The following is a 20,029-nucleotide window of genomic DNA, read 5'->3' on the forward strand; positions in this document are numbered from 1 at the left end:
TTAGAATGCCTTATCTCAGAGGAATGGGATGGACTACAACACGTATTTTCTTTGTTAATAGGCTTATTGCTTTGCAAGTCAAAAGAATTTTAGTGATGTGTGCTTTTAATTTTTATAACAGAGTCCAGTTGGCAACTTTGTGGGAAGCAATGTAGTATAGTGGAAAGAGCACGGGCTTTCAAGTAAGACCTAGGTTCGAATCCCGGCTCCAACACTCACCAGCTGTGTGACCTTGAGTGAGTGAGTTACTCAATTTCCTCATCTGTAAAATGGGGATGATAATATACCTATTTCATAGGGTTGTTGTGAGGATTAAATGAGATAATGTATGTAAATCATCTAAATACAATGCCTGGCAATATAATAGCCATTGGTAATTGTTAATTATTATTATTTGTTCAAACATTATTTTACATAATTTTCCTAATGTAAATACAGTAATTCTCTTTAGAAAAAAAGAATAGATTGATTCTGACATATAAAACAAGAAAAAAAGATTTGCTTTTCCTTTTCTTGCTTCAGGTCTCCCTGCTAGAATACCGTAAAAGACAGCGTGAAGCTAGGAAAAGCGGCTCCAAGGCAGACCACTTTCCCCTGGTTAGTGTGTCCCCTCATGCAAGTGGCAACTCGAGCAGCAGCGGTGACAGCTGTGGCGGCAGGACCGAGAGCGGGGAGCAGGCAGAGAGCAACACGGGCCTGCCGTTACCGGCGCCGCCTACGGTTTACAGCGCTGCTTCAGAAGACACCAGCAATAACTGTCCCGTTAAGGAAGCTTCCGCCAGCGAGAAGAATGAACCAGAAGTTCAGTGGTAAGCCTGTTTCAAAAAACCTAACTGGGAACTTTAGAACTCTGGGTAGTATGCATGCATATATAATTAAAGTAGTCGGTGTTCTTTATCCTCCAGTCAGGACCCCTTACATAGCTGGTTTTGAACGCAGCCGTGTTTGTAAAGACCTGAAGTCTGCTGTTCTGAAAAGCACACGCTTTTGTTAAGGAATTCTCTTCCTGTCTGTCGTCGTTCCCCCAGTGCTGAGGAGATAGACGTCTGTGGTCCTACTTCAGAGAGATCCTTTTTGCTGATAGGCTTTTAAACCAGCTATGCATCTGCCTGTTAAGGGTCCACTGTGCTTCCTCTTTGATAATTTTCACGTTTTTCATACAAATACTCGTCTCCAAAGAACTTGTATCATAGTCAACATCCTGCAGTTTCCTTATACGCCCTTGTTACCAGTTACAGAGAAGAAGAACCAACTTTAGTACTTCTTCAGTAGGAATAGAGGCCAGATATAGGTGGGTCTTGGCAAAGGGCAGAAGGGCTCATTCACGTTGTTCCTCGGTCCCCTTACCCCCGAGAGCTTCCTGCTGTCAGACACAGGGTAATTTATAAAGGGTATGGGTCCCTGCAGTGACATTCTGGATGCTGATATGTCACCCTTCAACCCCCTGCTCCCTTCCACCAAGGAGTTGCCTTAAGACAAAGGAATGGAGTCTGACTGAGCTCTTTAAATATATGAGGATAAAGAAAAGACAGGCTGTTTTCAAAGCTTTACACCTAAGTATTCTCCCAGCAGAGCAAAAGCCTTGGTCTGAGAGGACATGTTGACCATCCAGGACAAAGAATAATCTAGCTGGCAGTACCTTCCTTGAATTGACGGTATGATTTTATGTTCAAGGACCGCTTCAACCTCAGTGGAGCAGGTGAGAGAAAGGAGTTACCAGCGAGCGCTACTCCTCAGCGATCACCGAAAAGACAGAGATAGTGGTAAGTGAGCCTGTGCCTCTGCCCAAAAGTGGAGCCAGCTGACCACGATGTACCCTCGTTCTTTGCGGTTCTAATGTTGTCTTTGGGTCTGCTTCACCTCCAGGGGCAGAGTCGCCATGTGTCCCATGCTCACCGGGTCATGTTCCGTCTTCACCTCCATCTCATTCAAATCACATTCCCCAGTTGCAGCCCCAGGGCCCAGTCCCTCCTTTCAATGAACTTATGGAAGGTCAGTAAGCAGAGGACCCATCATGATTATTGTTTTAAGAACCTTTTTAAATCAGAAGGGAGAGCGCCTTTATAAAAAGTTGGTTTGAATAGAATTGACATTGCTTTGTACAAAGTGTTAGTTGCAAGACAATACTGTCACGCAATCTTACGTTTACTATATAGGTTTCTTCTGCTTTACAGATCCTGACCCTGAAAATCCAGAATCCGTGACTACAAATGAATGTCCATCCCCAGACACTTCTCAAAATACTTGTAAAAGCCCTTCAAAAATGAGCAAGGTAATAAAATTGACCTTTGAACAAGGCTGTTCAGAAAAGTGGATGGTAATATGCATACGGAGATTTTTCTGGTGTATCAAGTATCCGGTTGTGATTTTTGGATACTTTTTGACCAAATGGTCTAGTGTGCTCACTGTGCTTCAGTAATTTACATTTTCTCCTAGAATTCCATCTCCATACCCCAGGAAATTCAGTCTTTTCGTAGAATATCTGACCACTCAGTGAATGCTCAAAAAACAAAAGGTCAGGTGACACTCATTGAAAAGAAATGCTATTACCACCCTGAATCATGACATGGGGGGTGGTCTGACGTGGCAGTATCTTTGGAAACTAAAGATGAGGGATAGGAGATTGATTTTCTTTTTCCTCATACGTGACATCATACATATTTAAAACAGTTTGGGTTTATCATTAGGGTGTAGGAATTTCAGTTATCAGAAATCTTTCAAAATAAGCCTCAAAAGCAGGTTTCATCGCTTAAGAAAAAAAGGCAAATTAAATGTAAGGACCATTATTTCCTTAACCTGGTCTTAATAAAAATTAATCCAGGGAATTCAGTTTAACCTTAGTTATCAGAACTTGTAGCCTCTGAAAAAGCTGGCTTTTCAATATCCCAAGCCTCTGTGATGGACTTCTCGACTCTATCTTCATTTATAAATGAACATGTAAATAACATTAAATACCACCGATAACAAACCTCAATGTACATAAAACGTTTCTTACATGATTTGTTTCCTTTTCATAGCCTGGTTCACCGGGACCTGTACTTCCTGTCCAAGCACATGGGAAAATACTCACAAAAGCAGAGTCCCATTGGGAGGCCACAGTTACTGTGTCAGAAGCTGAGAACGGTGTTCACCTGAAAACAGAGCTCCAACAGAAACAGCTATTAAATAACACCCAAGCGCTTTCGAAGAATCCTCCTCAGCCACTTGTTCGAAGCTCATCCGAGCAACTTCCACAAAAGCTGCCTTCTGCGCCAGTGAAGTTGCACTGTCCTCCGTCCCCTCACGTAGAAAATCCTCCCAAATCATCGACACCTCACCCGCCGGTACAGCACGGTTATCTCTCACCAAAGCCCCCCACCCAGCAGTTAGGGTCTCCCTACAGGCCTCATCACGCACAGTCACCTCAGGTGGGAACCCCTCAGCGAGAGCCTCAGAGAAATTTCTACCCCGCGGCACAGAGCCTGCAAGCCAGCACTCAGCAGGCGACCTCCGGAGCGTTATATACACAGACCCCCTCGGGACAATCTTCGGCCACCTACACCCAGTTCAACCAACCGAGTCTGAACAGCGCGGCTCCACCCCCTCCACCCCCTCCGCCCCCTTCTTCCTCGTCTTATTATCAAAACCAGCAGCCCTCTGCAAACTTTCAGAATTATAATCAGCTTAAAGGTGGGCTTTCCCAACAGACTGTGTTTGCATCGGGACCAAATCAAGCACTTCCTGGCTCCGCGAGCCAGCAAACCGTCCCAGGACACCATGTTACTCCAGGGCATTTCTTGCCTTCTCAGAACCCCCCGATCCACCATCAGACTGCTGCCGCCGTGGTCCCCCCACCGCCCCCCCCACCCCCTGCCCCAGGACCACACCTCGTCCAGCAGCCGAGCTCCCATCAGCAACACTCAGTGGCTCACGTGGTGGGGCCCGTTCACGCCGTCACCCCCGGGTCGCACATTCATTCGCAAACCGCGGGCCACCATTTGCCACCCCCCCCTCCGCCTCCCGGTCCCGCCCCTCATCACCACCCACCACCCCATCCTTCCCCAGGACTCCAAGGTCTGCCAGCACAACACCAGCATGTTGTCAACTCGGCGCCGCCTCCGCCACCGCCACCGCCACCTTCCAGTGTTTTGGCTTCTGGGCACCACACCACGTCCGCTCAGGCCTTACACCACCCGCCTCATCAAGGACCTCCACTGTTTCCTTCAAGTGCTCATCCGGCCGTACCACCATATCCCTCCCAAGCCACACACCACACCACTCTGGGGCCGGGACCCCAACACCAGCCTTCTGGAACAGGGCCGCATTGTCCGTTACCAGTTGCAGGTCCTCATCTCCAGCCCCAAGGACCAAACAGTATTCCAACACCTACTGCTTCAGGGTTCTGTCCTCATCCTGGCTCTGTGGCCCTGCCACACGGGGTTCAAGGACCCCAGCAGGCATCTCCAGTGCCTGGACAAATCCCAATTCACAGAGCGCAGGTGCCACCGACATTTCAGAACAATTACCACGGTTCAGGGTGGCATTAAAACGGACCCCAAAAACATTTTTTAAAATGTTCTGTAAGATAAACTGTATATTTCATATGTACCTGTTAAGGTACTTTTTAAAGCTTGTACATGAAACTTTGTATAAAAAAAAAAAAACAAAAAACCAGTGCTCTTTCATTGTATTTTTCCCATTTTTGCTTTTTAAAATTCCTTAAAAGATGTGCTGTTAAGCCAGTATTAGGTATCTTTATTTTGTAAGTGAACATTCCAGCTGTTTTTCTGGCAGTAGATTTGATGCTACATGATCTTTCAATTTTATTGTTGCAGTTAAATTCATTTAGTGAATGTTTTCTATATTATTTCATACATACGCATTTAAGTACACAGCTAAGAAATGGCACTATGAGGATTTTCATTTTTCTTCCTGTCGACAGTTCTGTGAGTGCATCTTAGGTATAAAAAAAAAAATGCAATACAGATTTTTATAGTTTGGTGTGGACATGGCTCATTTTGTTTTATCGGTTATTTGCGAGCAAAATGTAATTTAATGTATAGATGATTTTTAACGTCTCCCGACACACTGTAAATACTGCATTTCCTTTGCGTATATAACTGCTTACAGCTTTTCTCATTGGATATATAGCGTTGTACATATGACAGGTCTTTGCAAAACTGTGTGATCTTTGTGAGAGTAGTACAGTATATGGCCTTTAATTTCTTTTTTATTTTAAATATACTGTCACATTGAAGCACTGGTTGGGCATTTTAATTCATGTTAATAAATCACAATTATGTCAGTTTTACCAGATTGTCCTGTACAACTTCTGAGACTGGAGTCTGTTCAAACAAGGGTCTTTTACAAAAAGTTACAGTTTTTCAAATGTAGTTTGTAAGGAACCTTCCATTTTCTTTAGCGACCACCACCTCAGCAGTCATCAGGAAGCAGTAAGGGGTTGTTGTTCCTATGATGTCCCTACTTGTCACTGTCGCAGGAGCCAACTCACAGGAATCTACTCTGCTGTGGAGATGCTGTGCACATTTACTTCTAGCTGACATCGTACAACGTGAGCCCGTATCATTAAAGCATCACACGTGATACAGTTAGAGCCCGTAAAATATGGAGTAGTTGACCTAAAAAACACACAAATATCTAACTTGTACACTTTAGAACATGCGTGACTGCAATGTCCTGATCAAAATTATCTCTAAACCTTAAATTAACATTTATTATCTAGCTCTATAGTATTCAGGGAAAAAAAATACGAGTTTTTAAAAGTTCGTTTTGGGTGTACAAAAGGAAAAGGAAGAAGGCGTTACCCTTAGAGTTCTCAAGTGAAATGAAAACAGCCTAGTGAACATTTTGCTGAAATAGGAAATGCTAGTTATTTTGGAAAAATAAATTCTGTCTTCTGCCTCTGAGGAGCATTAGTTAGTAATGACACGAACGCATTTTTCCAGTTTTCCCTAGTTGGCATAATTTGGCACAGCACAAAAATTCTGTGTGCTGGAGAAACAAGTGAACAGACTAAAAATGACTGGATAATATCTGGCAGTAATGAAAGTCACATTGCACACTTTTAACTCCCATTTCTTTTTGAAAATCAGCTAATAAGGGCACACTAAGAGAGCCACGTTTAGGGCTCAATTCTAATCACCTTTAAGTTTTAAAAGAACTTAGGTCAACTTTGCCCTCCTTGACTTTAGCAAATAAAATTGTACTTCCTGTATTCACTAAAAAAACACTCGTCCAAGAAAAACATGGCTCTACATCACCCAGCCCAACGGTTTCCAAGAACAAAGGTTAACTATTAGCACAGCGAACAGCACTATTCAAACTCTTTAAAGGACTGTCCTCCCAAGGATTTAGGATTCCTCAGTTATAAATTGGCCTACTACACAAATCATGTATAGAGAAACTTTTCTATGAACTGCAGGATCTTACATAATTCCTCGACTCCTCGATGAAGGACACACGTACTCCCAAATGCTGTCCTCTACCAAAATTTCATTGAAGTCGTAAAAAAAAAAATGGACAATTTAAAAGCGGAATTTAAGGAATAATCCCAGCTGTGGATACAAACTGAAGTTATCTGCCCAAGGACAGTGGTTTGTCCTGTTAACTGTTAAGTATGATCCAGGCACAGGAAGAAGTCAGTCAGTAAATCGCTTTTCAGCTAAAAAGTCTAGGCTTTTCTGAAGCCCCTGTATCTGTTGGTTTTTTTTAAGCCTTTGGGCAGTTCTAATTTCCAGCCAGCCAACCTCTCATCTGCTATCATCATGTATGTGGTCCACTGCTTGTCCTTCTCCATGAAGGCCTGATGTGGACCAGAGGGGAAAAGCCGGCTGCAGTGTTCTGTATAACCAGCGCTTCTCGCTCGGCTTGTATGTATTCTTTATCCTTAAGCCACCAGGTTCCCGCCAAAAAAAACATACTATACCTAATACAAACATATATTCCTTCTAGAACATTTTTTTTTTTTTAACATTGTACACCAGTTAGGCTCTTATTAGGGACAGGTCTTTACAAAATTCATAACAATCTAGTTTATTTTCTAACATGAGCTGCAATTGCATTAGACACATTTCAGTCAAGTGTGCTATAACCCTGATACAAATTCTTCAGTTAGGGGAAGATGAAGACATACTTTGTGGTTCTTGTAAGAACGGATCCTACGGAAACTGTGTCTGCAGCAACCATCCGTCGTAGAACCTACGTGGTAACCTACAGACTCCTCGGAAAACCTCAGCATGCACGTTTCGTAAGTGGTTCTGTTGCACCTCACAGCAGTATGTGATTACCATGCTAACTCCTAAAGGACTGTGTCTTGTTCCCTCACAGTGAAAACTGGTAAAAAGAGAGAAGAAAATCTGCAATGCTCAAACACTATGTCATTAGTATGGATTTCATGGAACACGAAGAGGAATCACTGAAATTCTAGGCAGTGAATCTGTACTACAGCAGCTCTTCGAAAGCCATATTCTACTCTTACAACACAATGAACGATTTCCGTGTACTAAGTAAGCCTTAATGCATGTTGTGCGACTACATTTCCTGCCAATAGGAATGTTGATACTTCCTTTAGTTTGGGTCACACTGCACTAAAAGGAGAGCACATGTTTGTTGATTCTATCACTTCAAATATAGGCCAATGACCAAGGCAATGTCTGGAAAAAAAAAACCCAAAACACTTTAATTTTTAAGACAACCGCAAGCACCTCAAACAATGGATTATTATTACAACACTTGTTATCTTTTCACAATCTAGTTATTGCAAAGGCATATGGATAAATGTTAATGGACAAAGTCAAGAAAAACGAGGCACCTTAATGAATGTAAAATTTTTAAAAAACCTGACATTCAACCCACTGACTTCTAAAAGAGGCTAAATACACCTCTGTAGATTACATTCTAAAATCGTATTGCCTACTATGGTTTGTGTCCTGGATTCTAAAACTTTAAGGAAATGCATAAACAAAATTGTGTGCAACCTGCAAAGGGAAAATCATTTTCTCAACTTCAATACATGGGAAGACAATGAAAAAGTTCAGAAAATTGTTATAGCCACGCATATAACTGCCTATGGAATGAACGTGGTCCCTGTTACCTCTGAGACGTTAGGGTCGTGCCCACTGCACCGCTAACTGTACATACCACACCTTGGTTTTGGAGAAACACAAGCTTTTCCAAAAAAGAAAAACTATATATATATACATACGTATATTTGTGTGTGTGTGTGTGTGTGTGTGTGTGTATTTCTAATTCCACACACTGCACATGGTTTTTGTTGTCCGATTTAATCTATGTAGAGTTTAACTTACAGTGTTTGGAGGAGGCAACACCACATGGTACCAGGCCATCACATTTTTAAAGGGAAATTGCTCTTTTTCCTTAAAAGTACTTTTAAAAATACGCAAAAATATGAATGAGAGTGCTAAAACTATAGTACGTATTTTCGAATGAAAGCATGTCTTTTCTTGCTTTAAAGTGCCATATAGGGAATGACATAACTCAGAGCCACTTTGTTTAAAATCCAATGTAAAAGGGCTGTTATGGAATGAAAAGTCTGCACAGCTCCTGGGAGCAGTTCAAGTCTGCTACATGCAACTCAGGCTACAAAGCACTCAAGACTTGGTAGCTTTTCTGAAATTTGAGTCCCCATCCCATATTTAATGGAAATTAACATTTACAGGGTGCATTTACATACACTATAATACAGGAATGATGTCCCTTTGCCAGAAGATAAAATTGTACATTTCCTTGCTATTTCTTGGTTCCAACTTGATAATTTCTTAAGATTGTAAATTATATAGTACTCAGCTAAAATATTTCTTCATAAATAGTTACAAAACCTGCCAAAACACAAGGGGGAAAGTATTTTTCGCTCAAAAAAAAAGACTGACATTTGAATGTCACACAAGAAACAATGCTTAGAGACGTGTTATTGTTTCCAGAAGAAAGTGGGTCAGTAAACTACTAAGCTGAAGACAAAGACTACCTTTCCCCAGGATCACAGTGCACAAAAAGCAGAATGTCAAACAACAGTACCTCAAAGCAAAATAAAGGTCTGAGGATGAAGCCAGCTCGCTTGTAATCCCGTTAGAGAATGAGAGTCACCGTTTAGGTCCAATGTACTGGAAAACATTTGCTAGCTCAGAATGCTCTACTGGTAGGATCTGCTAAGAATTCAACCAAGGATGCCGAAGGCATTCGCCAGCCGAGGCTCGTTTTTCTGGAACCATTTCTAACATTGGGATCAGGAAATCTGTAAACTGTGCAGCATCTTCGTGGGGCCAGCCATACTTTTCCACAAGGACATCAAAGAGGCTCCAGGGCTTCAGCTTGGTGATATGCCGCAGTTCTCCTACGAGGAAGAAACAGGCAGTGTCAAGGAAGCTCCACACGCGCATTTCCCATTGGTGGTCCGGCCAGGTTTTCAGTGAAGCGGACACCTACCTGCCCAACACTAGGCAACACCAAAGGCCGGCTTCCCCCCAAGCAGTGACCATGAAAGGTCTTTGTGGCCGTGTTATTTTGCCTAAGCTTGACGAATGCAAACAAGGGGTTCACTGAAAGGGGAACAGTTCGTTCGAATCAGTTCCAGGTTTTTTTAAGTAAGTAGAGGTGCTGAGTACCCCAGGGTGGTTTTTTTTTTTTAAGTTTATTATTATTGAGTAAGCTCTATAACCCAACATGGGGATCGAACTCAGGACCCTGATATCAAGAGTCATAGACTCCACCGGCTGAGCCAGCAGGGCACCACACCCGGAATGTTTTCATTTGCAAAGACTGACAAAGGCACTCTCCCTCCAATGTGGGGTCTTCTGCAATTTGTAAATTTGCTTAGAAAAAGCTTTAAGAAACACACTACATAAACTCCTTGGACCATTATTTCTGCATGTGACCATGCAAAGAAAAAGGGAGTCTTTCCGTCTAGAAATGTGCTGTTGAAGAGAAGTTTCTTGGATGGCACAGGTGTACTTTAGCTCACTAATCCAATACGGCAGCTGCTAGCTAGATGTGACTACCGAGCCCTGGAAATGTTACCAGTGCGACTGAGGAACTGAAGTTTTAATTTGTTTAAACAGCCACAATTAGCCACTGGCTCCTGTACCAGACAACACAGCTCTAGAGGCCAAGGTGAACCAAACACCACTCAATTCCACACGCTGGCTGTAAAATCTAAGAGATCAGGACATCAAATCTTGAACATGTGCTAGGTGCACCACAGAAACCATAGGTTACGAGGAGCCCCGACCAACACAACAGAACAACCAACGATCTAGTAAATGGTCTGAAAACTAGGACAGCCTTTTTCATAATAGGAAAAAAAGCTGATTTAAATCAAACTGCCAAAAGGTCAGGATACCTTTCATTAGGATTAATTCCTTTTCTCTTCCCGTTAGAAATGTTTACAGGACGCCCCTCCCCTGTAGGCAGAGAGGCCTCCCCTGCGGGTGGCAGAGACAAGGAAGGGCTGCCCGGGGCCCGCTCCCCGCTCCCCCCGCACAGGCACAGCTCTGGGCTCAGAGCGCTGGCCAGTCCTGCTGAGGCAGGCACCCCACATGTAGCCCCACACGAGGGCCAGGTGTCCTCTCCTCTTCCACTTGCTCTGTCCACCCACCAAGCCAGGCGTCTCACGGTGTGTATTAAGAGATGCTTCCTCACTAGGTCTTCTCAGGAGGCCTGGTCTGTTTCACCCGTTTACGCATCTCAATTTAGACCACTCTCCTCTTTCTTTAATCACAAAGAAAATAAAAGAACGTTACAGAAAAGTACAAAAACAGAAGGAGAAATGACCTGTAATCCCACCCACTAGGATTTTTTTCTCTCAGCCTCCACTCTCTCTTAATTATATTCCTGTGAACCGGTATGTCTACAGAGTTGCAATCGTCACGCGCACCAGATCTGGGATAAACAGAACTTTACGGAATGTTTCTTGTTGGAGGGATGTTGTGCAAAGTAAACGGAGGACGGAGTTCGGCATGGCTTACAGACTGTAGGTCAGCTCTGTTTTGGGGAGGGGAGTAGAGAAAGGGCCATCTGAGAGGAGAAAGTGTTTCCTCCTGTAGAAGGAAGACTGTGTCCATGAGAACAGAGTCGGAGCAATGGCTCAAAGCTCATCCCCTTTAATCTGGAAATTCCAGCTCTGGAAATCCAGCCTAAGAAAATAAACCCTGGCACCACCCTCCCAATGCCCCCAGCCCCCACCCACCCACCCAGTACGCATACTTGCAAAATCACAGGTGCTCAGTGACAGGAGAACCGTGGTTACAGAAACAAACCATGATACATCAACCTGATGAATACTATTTCATATTACTTGGGAACATGGAGGGAAATTATATGGCCCAGCGTCTGGTACTAAAAGAAGAATAGAAGAGAATGATCACAAGAGTAACCTTCAAAGCGCCCTTCAAGATGGAAAGCAGGTACCCCCCCCAAACAGCAGCTTTGTTAGAAGGTGGCTTCTCTCTCTGCATCTTCTGTAATACAGCTCTCCTGGGCTTACAGAGACCGTGGAGCTCACCAGAGCAAGGTTTGCAGGAAACTAAGAAAGTTCACATGGAACATTCCAAAACGTGTCCTCTGGAAGGGGGAGAGAACTTCACGGACCTTCATCTCTTCTGACCTGGAATGAACACTCCCCGAGGTTGCAAATGAACATAATAGCTGAGAAGCACAGTCCGATCAGAATACTGAGGGATCTATTTCGGAGGGGGCCAGTTTAAAATCCATCAACAGGCATGAAATTAGGTTCAATCTTCCATGAAAAGAGAGAAGCGTTACCACAACAGCCGCCTTAAAATCTGCATAGTAACAGTGATGAGAACAACACAAGCTGAAAGTCCCCGAAAATCTATTTATTCAGACCTAACTAGCTATAAACTGATTAAAAACATTTGCAAAGAACCGACTGGAACACCTAACACACTTTGACCAGGTAATCAATCCCACACACAAAAAAACCTGTGGGCGAAGACGCTGTCTGTAACGCGAGCATATGCAGCAGGCATAGTAACCCTCAGCTCCAATCGGTACACGTGCCCGACACCGCTACCGTGACAACCCCGAAGTGCCACCTCAAAGAACAAGCATGTGCCTTATGGAGACAGGTGGAAAAGCTGATGCCAAGAAAAAACACAGGAAATAAACTTGCCTAGGCCCTATGATTCCATGTACAAACTCTTAGGCTCAATTCAATAAGAAACAAGTCTCACGGGGCGCCTGGGTGGCGCAGTCGGTTAAGCGTCCGACTTCAGCCAGGTCACGATCTCGCGGTCCGTGAGTTCGAGCCCCGCGTCAGGCTCTGGGCTGGTGGCTCGGAGCCTGGAGCCTGTTTCCGATTCTGTGTCTCCCTCTCTCTCTGCCCCGTTCCCGTTCATGCTCTGTCTCTCTCTGTCCCAAAAATAAATAAAAAACGTTGAAAAAAAATAAAAAAAAAAAGAAACAAGTCTCACAAATGGTTGCTAAAGGCTCTTTAATAACAAGCCCTCAACTCCCAAACGTGCACATCCACCGCTAGGACAGGCTCGTCCCATGAGCAGGGACCCTGTCCCCTCCCCAGCTCCAGCCTCGTGAATGGCCACCTCTGCTACCACAACTCAGAATACAAAATGAAATCAGAAAACGCTTGAGAGACTGTTTTTCGCTATCTGCTCCTACTGTACAAGTGGCTCCTGGACAAGTTAACAAATTTTTACCTTGACAACTTCTTCTCTCTCAGGCAAGTATACCGAGATATGTTCCACTGCAACACATTCTGCAAATAACCAGACACTTAATAGTGAAAGACTTTACCGTTTAAACTGTCTCCTTCCTTTCCTTCCTAAAGAACGCTGAGTACCACTTTGTCTTTCCTCGGGAGCCCAGCAAGGCCAGATGGACGACCCTGCCCTCAGCAGCCCCTCATGCTCCTAATCCGCCCTGGAGGCAGAGTCACCTTGACAGAGCCCAGGAAAACGGACAGACACAGGCCCCAAGGGAGGGCTCCTTCGCCTGCCAAGTCAAGGCTTTGGGACCTGCTACTGTACTTGCCAGGCCCAGATTATCAGAGTGCTTTTTAAGGAAAAAAGTTAAGTACTTCCATCAGACTTCTCCTGAATATCATTTTAAGTGATCTGTGAGAAGGGAAATACTTTATTTTGTTCATTGAAATTGTAATATTCCAGAATTAAGCATATAAGCATATAGGAGACTATGAGGGAAATCCTTGTACTGTATTTCAGGGAATACTGGTAACTAGAAAAGAAACCATGATATAAAATAGATTCAGATAAATTTCACGGCATATATAGATAGGAAACCTGTCCACAAATACTGGTACAAGCAAGACACAAAACTAGAAATTTGAAGAAATTCCTACAAATTTGTAGGTCAATATCTGAGTTCAGTATCTGTATAAGCCTTACCCCCAACAAATACAAAAATTAACTCAAAATGGATCACAGCCCAAAGCCTAAGAACTAAAACTATGAATTCTTAGTAGAAAACAGAATAATCTCTGGGACTTAGAAGCAGGAAATGGTTTCTTAGATGTGACATCAAAAGCACAAATAACAAAAACAAGTAACAAAGGAAAAAGTAGAAGACTGGACTTCATCAAAATTTAAGTTTTATACTTCAACTATCACATGTGATTTAAGAGAAGTTAAAACAGGGGCACCTGGATGGCTCAGTCAGTTAAGCGTCCAGCTCTTATTTTCGGCTCAGGTCATGATCTCACAGGTTGGTGAGACTGAACCCCCCCAATGGGCTCTGTGCTGACAGTGCAGAGCCTGCCTGGGACTCTCTCTCCCTCTCTCTGCCCCTCCCCCACGTGGGCTCCCCCCGCCCCTCTTTTTTTTCCTCTCAAAATAAATAAATCAATAAATAAAGTTTAAAAAAAGAGAAGTAAAAACAGGTCCATCCACAAGTTTGTACAATAGTCACAGTAGCGTTATTCATGAGCCAAAAAGCAGACACCCACATATCCATCAACTGGTGAGTGAAGCAACCAAACATGGTCTCTCCACACGTCAAAAGCAGAGTACAGACACATGCACCCAAGTGCATGAGCCCTGAAACACCGGAACACATGGAAGAAACCATCACAAAGTCCACACACTGTAGGATTCCATCCACATGGAATGTCCAGAACAGAGAAACCCAGAAAGAGAGAAGACCAGCAGCTGCCAGGGGTCAGGGGGAAAGAAACCAGAATGAGTGCTAATGGGCAAAGGATTGGTTTCTTGTCAAGAATAAAAATATTCTGAAATCAGACAGTGGTGAAGGCTACATAATTCAGGAACATTCTAAAAACTACTCGATTGTACGCTTTAAAAGGGTGAATTGTACGGTATGTAGATTACATCTGAATAAAGCTGGAACAAAAGCTTAAAAAACTGGAACAAAGCTTAAAACAAAGTAATAGCTTTAAAAGAATCCCAACACTGCGTTAATGCACGCAGTAAAAATACACACTAATCATGATAAACGACAGGAATATGTGGGATGAACTAGAACTGAACACCTGAGAGCAATAATTTCATTACTTTTTCTGCATCATATGCTCAAATTCAAAATGAAATAATTAAAACGCTAGTTTCAGACTTACGATCAGCTGTGGCCTGTGGTCTGTTATTTTCCAAAACGTCTCTGTGGTGTGCCCAGTGTCCCTCCGGTCTGCCTCCAGGGCACCGCACCATCCCTACCGTACCCTCCCGCCTTGCACCCCGACCCTAGCAGGGGAGGGCCTGAGACCACGCAAGCCTCCAAACAGGGCCCTGTGTGCGGGCGTGCGGGTGCCACGAGGGCCGTCCTGGGCCAAGGGGGACACAGTGTCACCTGCTTCTGGCTCTCCAGAAAGGAGGACTCAACACAGCTTCATGTTTCTAGTCTGAAGTTATTTTCTGTGACTACTGGGCACCGGGCTGTGGGGAATCCCGCACCAAACAAGACAGACCGGGGTCCTGATCTCACAGAGGGTGCTCACAACTCAGAAGTGATGCTTAAAGTGAAACTGTATTAAAACGTGTATTAAAGTACACGTTTTAAAAGTTTTAGACTCACTAGTGCGAAGAACCTTTTCTAGTCATTTGCACAGGGCCTGGCTCATGGGGAGATCAGCCCCATGCATCCCCAAGGTGGCCTCGTGCCCGAGCCTGGCACCTGCCACCTGCCTGTGCAGTCAGCAAACTGCGGCGACCGACGGGCTTCACCACCTGAGGCCTAGATGATGAACGGGACAGTGCCAGCCTACACGGGCCCAAACCCCACGGCGGGCTTCGCTCTTCACACAAGTAAGAAAATCTGTTGATGTGGGGGATTCTGGAGGGGAGTTGAAATCGTTCTAACAAGTTTCATCTCAAACACTAAAAACGAAGACTGCAGAACAAAGCCCTATCACAGGGGGCGTGTCGGCATTGCACTGCAAATGCTCTGCGTGGGTTTTCTTGTTTTTTTTTTTTTTTTTTTTAAGTTTATTTATTTTGAGAGAGAGAGAGAGCATGAGCAGGGGAAGGGCAGAGAGAAGGAGAGAAACCCAAGTAGGCTCATCAGTGTGGAGCCTGATGTGGGGCTCGATCCCACAAACTGTGAGACCGTGACCTGAGCTGAAACCTGGAGTTGGATGCTTCACTGACTGAGCCACCCGGGTGCCCTGCCTGCACAGGCTTCTTGCATGCTTTGAACTGCACTTAAGGTCTCTGGTCCAACACACAACAGATCACTCTCACACGTTCCAGCCCACGTGATGCCCTTCCCTAGAATCAAACCTTTTTTTTAAAAAAAATTACTCTGATATTTCCAACAGTAAGTTTTACTAAAACGATGGCCACTCATGTGTCGACAGAACGTCTGTTCAGCAGTGTGGGACGGTGTACTCCTGCCTGCACTGTTTTTGCTACATCACCTGACAAGCACTGGGACACTTCCTGGGGACAAGTCGCACTCCATCCCGGTTGCTATCACAAAATACAACCAAAATGAGTGGCTTATAAATAAGAATGAATTTATTCCCCACATTCGTGGAGGCTGGCAGTCTGAGATCTGGCTGCCAGCAGGGCTGGGTCCCAACGAGGGCCCCCTTCCGGGTCACAGACCCTCTCGTGTCCTCTGTATGGGATAAGGGAGTGGTCTGGGATCTGTTCTGTAAGGGCACTAATCCCAACCAGGAGGGCTCTACCCTCATGGCCTTATGTTCTCTCCCCCACCTCCTAATACTAACACTTTTGGGGGTTAGGATTCCCACACATGAATTTGGGGGGGGGGGGGCGGGGGACACACACACCTCAGACCCTAACAGGACAGAAACAGGGGCAGAATGCACAGAGGTGCTTACTTCTAGTGGGGGCACATCTTCATACACTGGTGAAGAGGATTTTTGTGAAAGACATTTGGTGGCTAATGTCCACACCCAGAGGAGTTAACCTGCTGGTTATCAAACTGTAGCAGGATGAGAACAGTAACTACCTTCCTTTGCCAAAACATCCAGCTCGCGTGGAAAATTCCCAGCTAAGGAATGACTGTTCAGACTAGTACGTTAAGAAGAGGTCACTTAGCTGTGCTTGGTTTTTAGCTTTAACACACAGACCCCATGCTCTTCCTCACAGGCATCAGGGTGAGGATGTGGCCTGGGTCTCCCGCAGGAGGACAAAGAGAGCAGGGTAGGGTGCTGCTCACTCCCTCTCAATCATTGGCTATTTTCCAAGGGGATGCAAGCAAATTAATAACAGCTTCTGATTTTGCTTTTCTCTTTGTCAGTTCTGGCATGCAGGCACTTAAAAAATGTTAACGGATACATTTAAGATCTCCTTACTTCTAAATTGTATATCCGCACACATTCCTTAGGTGGGGCATGCCAAAACCCATCTTTTATGTAACAAATCATTCCTCTCATCCTGGGGGACATGGTAAAATCTATTTTCATGACACGCCCTCATTCATCAAAATATTATTTCTGTGACTTCTGTAAAAGCCCTAAATCCCTTCTGATCTCCACTTATTATAAATAAACAATGATCAGGAAAGGACTTGGGTCCCAATTCCCAATCACTTGCCTAGTCAGAAATTCTCCCTCATATCCAAATGAAGGGGAAAGGACTCTAGTTACCACAGTAACACTGAATCACAATGTGTCTGGTCTGTCTTTACCAAGGAGGCCAAATGTATTTCGACCCTGGTCACCTTCCAACAAGCTCCCTGGCGGAGCCCGTGCATGCAGGCCCTAAAGCGCATGTGCAGTAATAACGGGACGCTGCAGCAGCACGGTCCCAGGCAAGCACTCTGTACCCCCGTCGGGGAGCAGGCAGTGGTCACACACAGACTCCGAGCGGCCCCAGGAGCAGGGCTGCTGACAGGAAGGCTGACAGGAACGCCGCCTTCCGGCCTGAAGGGCTACGCGCAGGGAGCTCTGAGCAGAGCCACCTGCTATGCGGCATCAGTTCATCAGCATCGCTGGTCAACCCCCCCTGCCCCCCCCCGCACCCCGCTCAAAGACAGCACCTGCCGACGGGGTGAGGAGGGGCTTCGGGGCTGGTACCCAGCAGGTGCCATCCCTGGGAGCCACGCCCAACTGGCACCAAGAGCCTCAGAGCACTGCCTCTGGGAACGGACCTGATCCCAGGCCACTGGACAAGCAGGACTTCACCTCCTCAGCATTCGGGTCCCCTCCTGCAGTGCGTGTCCCTCTTCCTCCCCACTGTGCATAGATAGTAAGCGGTGCCCAACCCACAGACGCTGCGCCGGGAAAACTGCAGAGCCCAGGCCTTCTGAGAAGCTCCTCGCTGCAGAGGAAAAACTCCGTGTGGCTTTACTGGCTGTTGGTCCTCTGTGCCTGATGCCGGAACCTGTCCGTCAGCCTGTGGCGGATTCTCTGTTCGGCTGACAGAGCAGGTGCTGAGTAAGGTCCAGCGCCCTCCAGTGCCCGTCCCCTCCCTAGAGCATCAGCACGTCAGCCATGTTCCCTACTTCGTGACAGACTAGGCTGCTAGCTCTTGGCCACCCTCCCCTCCAAGCCTCCACCTGACAGTGGTGATGGCTGCGGCTGGGGGTTCACTGCAAGTCCAGCCAAGTCCTCCCAGGGGCCAGGCCGTCTCTCACAGGCTGTGAAAACACTCTGAAATGTGGAAGAAGGGCTCTGCCTTGATTAAAACAAGTCACGCTGAATCCCAAGCCACAGTAATCCAGAGCCTTCCCTTGCTTCAGCCCTTCAACCATTTTTAAGAAGTTTCCTATGGAAACTTAGTCTGCTCTCTCAGCAATACTGCCGTCTAGAAGTCTGTCGTGTTTAGAGCAGTTCCTTTCCTGTTTACAACTCTGCCTCAGCAAACGTGACATGAGCTACTAGGGTGCCACGTGCTGCGTAGGAATCGGAAGGTGCAGAGATGACATGACAGGACGTGCCTAGCCTCACACCATGCTGTCACAGAACAGAGCTCAGTGGCAAAGCCATTCTATTAGCCTCAAGCCTACTTGGGCCCATGTGTGAGGGGAACCATAACCTTGCTCATGAGACCCAGACTCAAAGTCCAGGTGGGTCTTCAGAACCAAAATCGACACAGGTTGTCTGAAGAGCAGTTTTTCCTGACCATCTTTTTTCCCTGTGATAAGCCTCTAAAAGGTAGTAAGAAAATAACTGCATCTAGTTACACATTTCAGAGGCTGCCCATGGGGTGGTCCTAGGAAAGCCGGGAGCAGTGGTCGCTGTGCTCAGAGTAAGTGGAACAGGAAACTGCCGGCCTCGGCACAGCACGTTCTCGAGTCTTGCGCATTTAACGGGGATGCGTAATTTAAAGGAGGGAACAAGGACTGGGTGGCTGGACATCACCAAAGGGTATAATAAGGATTTATGACTCTAGAAGAATACCCTATCTCATAGGAAAATAAAAAGTCAAAGCCAGTTCTCCAAATCTGACTAAAGCAGAAAGCGATAGAGCATGTTGGACTTTCAGAAATTTCTAGAAACTCCACATCCTACTCAAACCAACTTTAAAAGTTCTTTATTAAAGGGGGTACAACTGCTCCCTCTCACTGCCAAAAAAAATTCAAGCTGGAAAAACATAATTAAGAGGTCCAACATGCTCACACAAAACAATATGGCGCCGGGAAGGGGTTCTTTAAAAATAAATTCCTGGTGCCTTTTTACTGAAGTAAATCAGCTATTAATGCAATGTGAATAGTGCAGGGGAGAAGAGAACGTCATTTCTCAGAGCAGGGGGCACAGGGTCTCAGCAGCCCGCGCCCACGTCATAAGAAGCTCAGACACGCCCAGCAGGACACAGAGGGACGCTCACAAAGTCCTGTCCCCAGGCTGCCTCTACTCCATGGCAAAAACACTCAGGCTCCACGAACAACATGAGAAATGGAACGAGAAGTCTAGCTGGTTTCTAAAAACCACTTAAACTCCTTTTCACAAATCCGTGAATACACAGACTGGGCTTAGATTAGGAGAGGAGAGGGCAGGGAGGAGACCGAGGGTTCCGGGAAGTGGTACTCTTACAAAATCCGTACTCCACAGATGGGAGATGGTTCAAGCTTATTCCTCGAGAGCTTTCTTCAGCAGAATTCCCCAGCTGTAACAAGGTCCAGGTCTTTCTCCACTGCCCAAACGTGAATGCACAATTTCTCCCTTTGGGAGAGGATTATGCTGAAAATTAGTGTTGCATAAATACCGTTACCTTTTCTGGTGAAAAACTCCTTGGAATATTTTCCCAACATAGCGTATTTTCGAGGGACTTTCCCCAGCAGTTCAATGATCAATGCTATGTGATCTGCATTGGGAAACATTGCCAGCAAAACAGAAACACACGACAGTTTAATCAGTACACTGCATGCAGACACTGCTACCGCCCGCGCAGACAGAAACAGAGCGCGACCTGTATGATCCAAGCACAGGCTCTGCCGGTGCCGCCGGATGCACAGGGGGACCGTGGCAAGGTCAAGTGCAGTCTTCCCTGTCAACTTTTAAATCAGCACAGGAATTTTGCTAGGTTGCCTTTCGAATTTAGGAGAAATGTCTGCCATCATTCGCGCTACAATCAGTAGTGCTATCCCGTTTCTGTCT

General features: G+C 45.4%; 2 protein-coding genes across 21 annotated transcripts in view; one reads left to right on the forward strand and one right to left on the reverse strand.

Moving 5' to 3' along the window:
* The window catches only part of KMT2E (lysine methyltransferase 2E (inactive)), a 99,442-nt gene extending 94,152 nt beyond the window's left edge, over positions 1-5,290 (forward strand). For 4 of the 5 annotated variants that reach the window (XM_058728731.1, XM_058728729.1, XM_058728730.1 and 1 more), the window contains 5 exons: positions 523-809; positions 1,675-1,763; positions 1,867-1,992; positions 2,175-2,272; positions 3,018-5,290. In XM_058728731.1, the coding sequence (XP_058584714.1) occupies positions 523-809; positions 1,675-1,763; positions 1,867-1,992; positions 2,175-2,272; positions 3,018-4,526 (2,109 nt within the window). In that variant the 3' untranslated portion in view covers positions 4,527-5,290. The remainder of the gene's footprint in view (positions 1-522; positions 810-1,674; positions 1,764-1,866; positions 1,993-2,174; positions 2,273-3,017) is intronic. The other variant, XM_058728732.1, reaches the window with a different exon arrangement.
* A 3,607-nt stretch (positions 5,291-8,897) lies between these two features.
* Positions 8,898-20,029, reverse strand: part of SRPK2 (SRSF protein kinase 2) — a 257,069-nt gene continuing 245,937 nt past the window's right edge. For 13 of the 16 annotated variants that reach the window (XM_058728741.1, XM_058728746.1, XM_058728745.1 and 10 more), the window contains 2 exons: positions 19,644-19,736; positions 8,898-9,349 (listed from right to left, as the gene is read on the reverse strand). In XM_058728741.1, the coding sequence (XP_058584724.1) occupies positions 9,165-9,349; positions 19,644-19,736 (278 nt within the window). In that variant the 3' untranslated portion in view covers positions 8,898-9,164. The remainder of the gene's footprint in view (positions 9,350-19,643; positions 19,737-20,029) is intronic. The other 3 variants (XM_058728737.1, XM_058728742.1, XM_058728747.1) reach the window with 1 other exon arrangement.

Source organism: Neofelis nebulosa, chromosome 4 (assembly GCF_028018385.1).
Source record: "Neofelis nebulosa isolate mNeoNeb1 chromosome 4, mNeoNeb1.pri, whole genome shotgun sequence".
Lineage (NCBI taxonomy): Eukaryota > Metazoa > Chordata > Mammalia > Carnivora > Felidae > Neofelis > Neofelis nebulosa.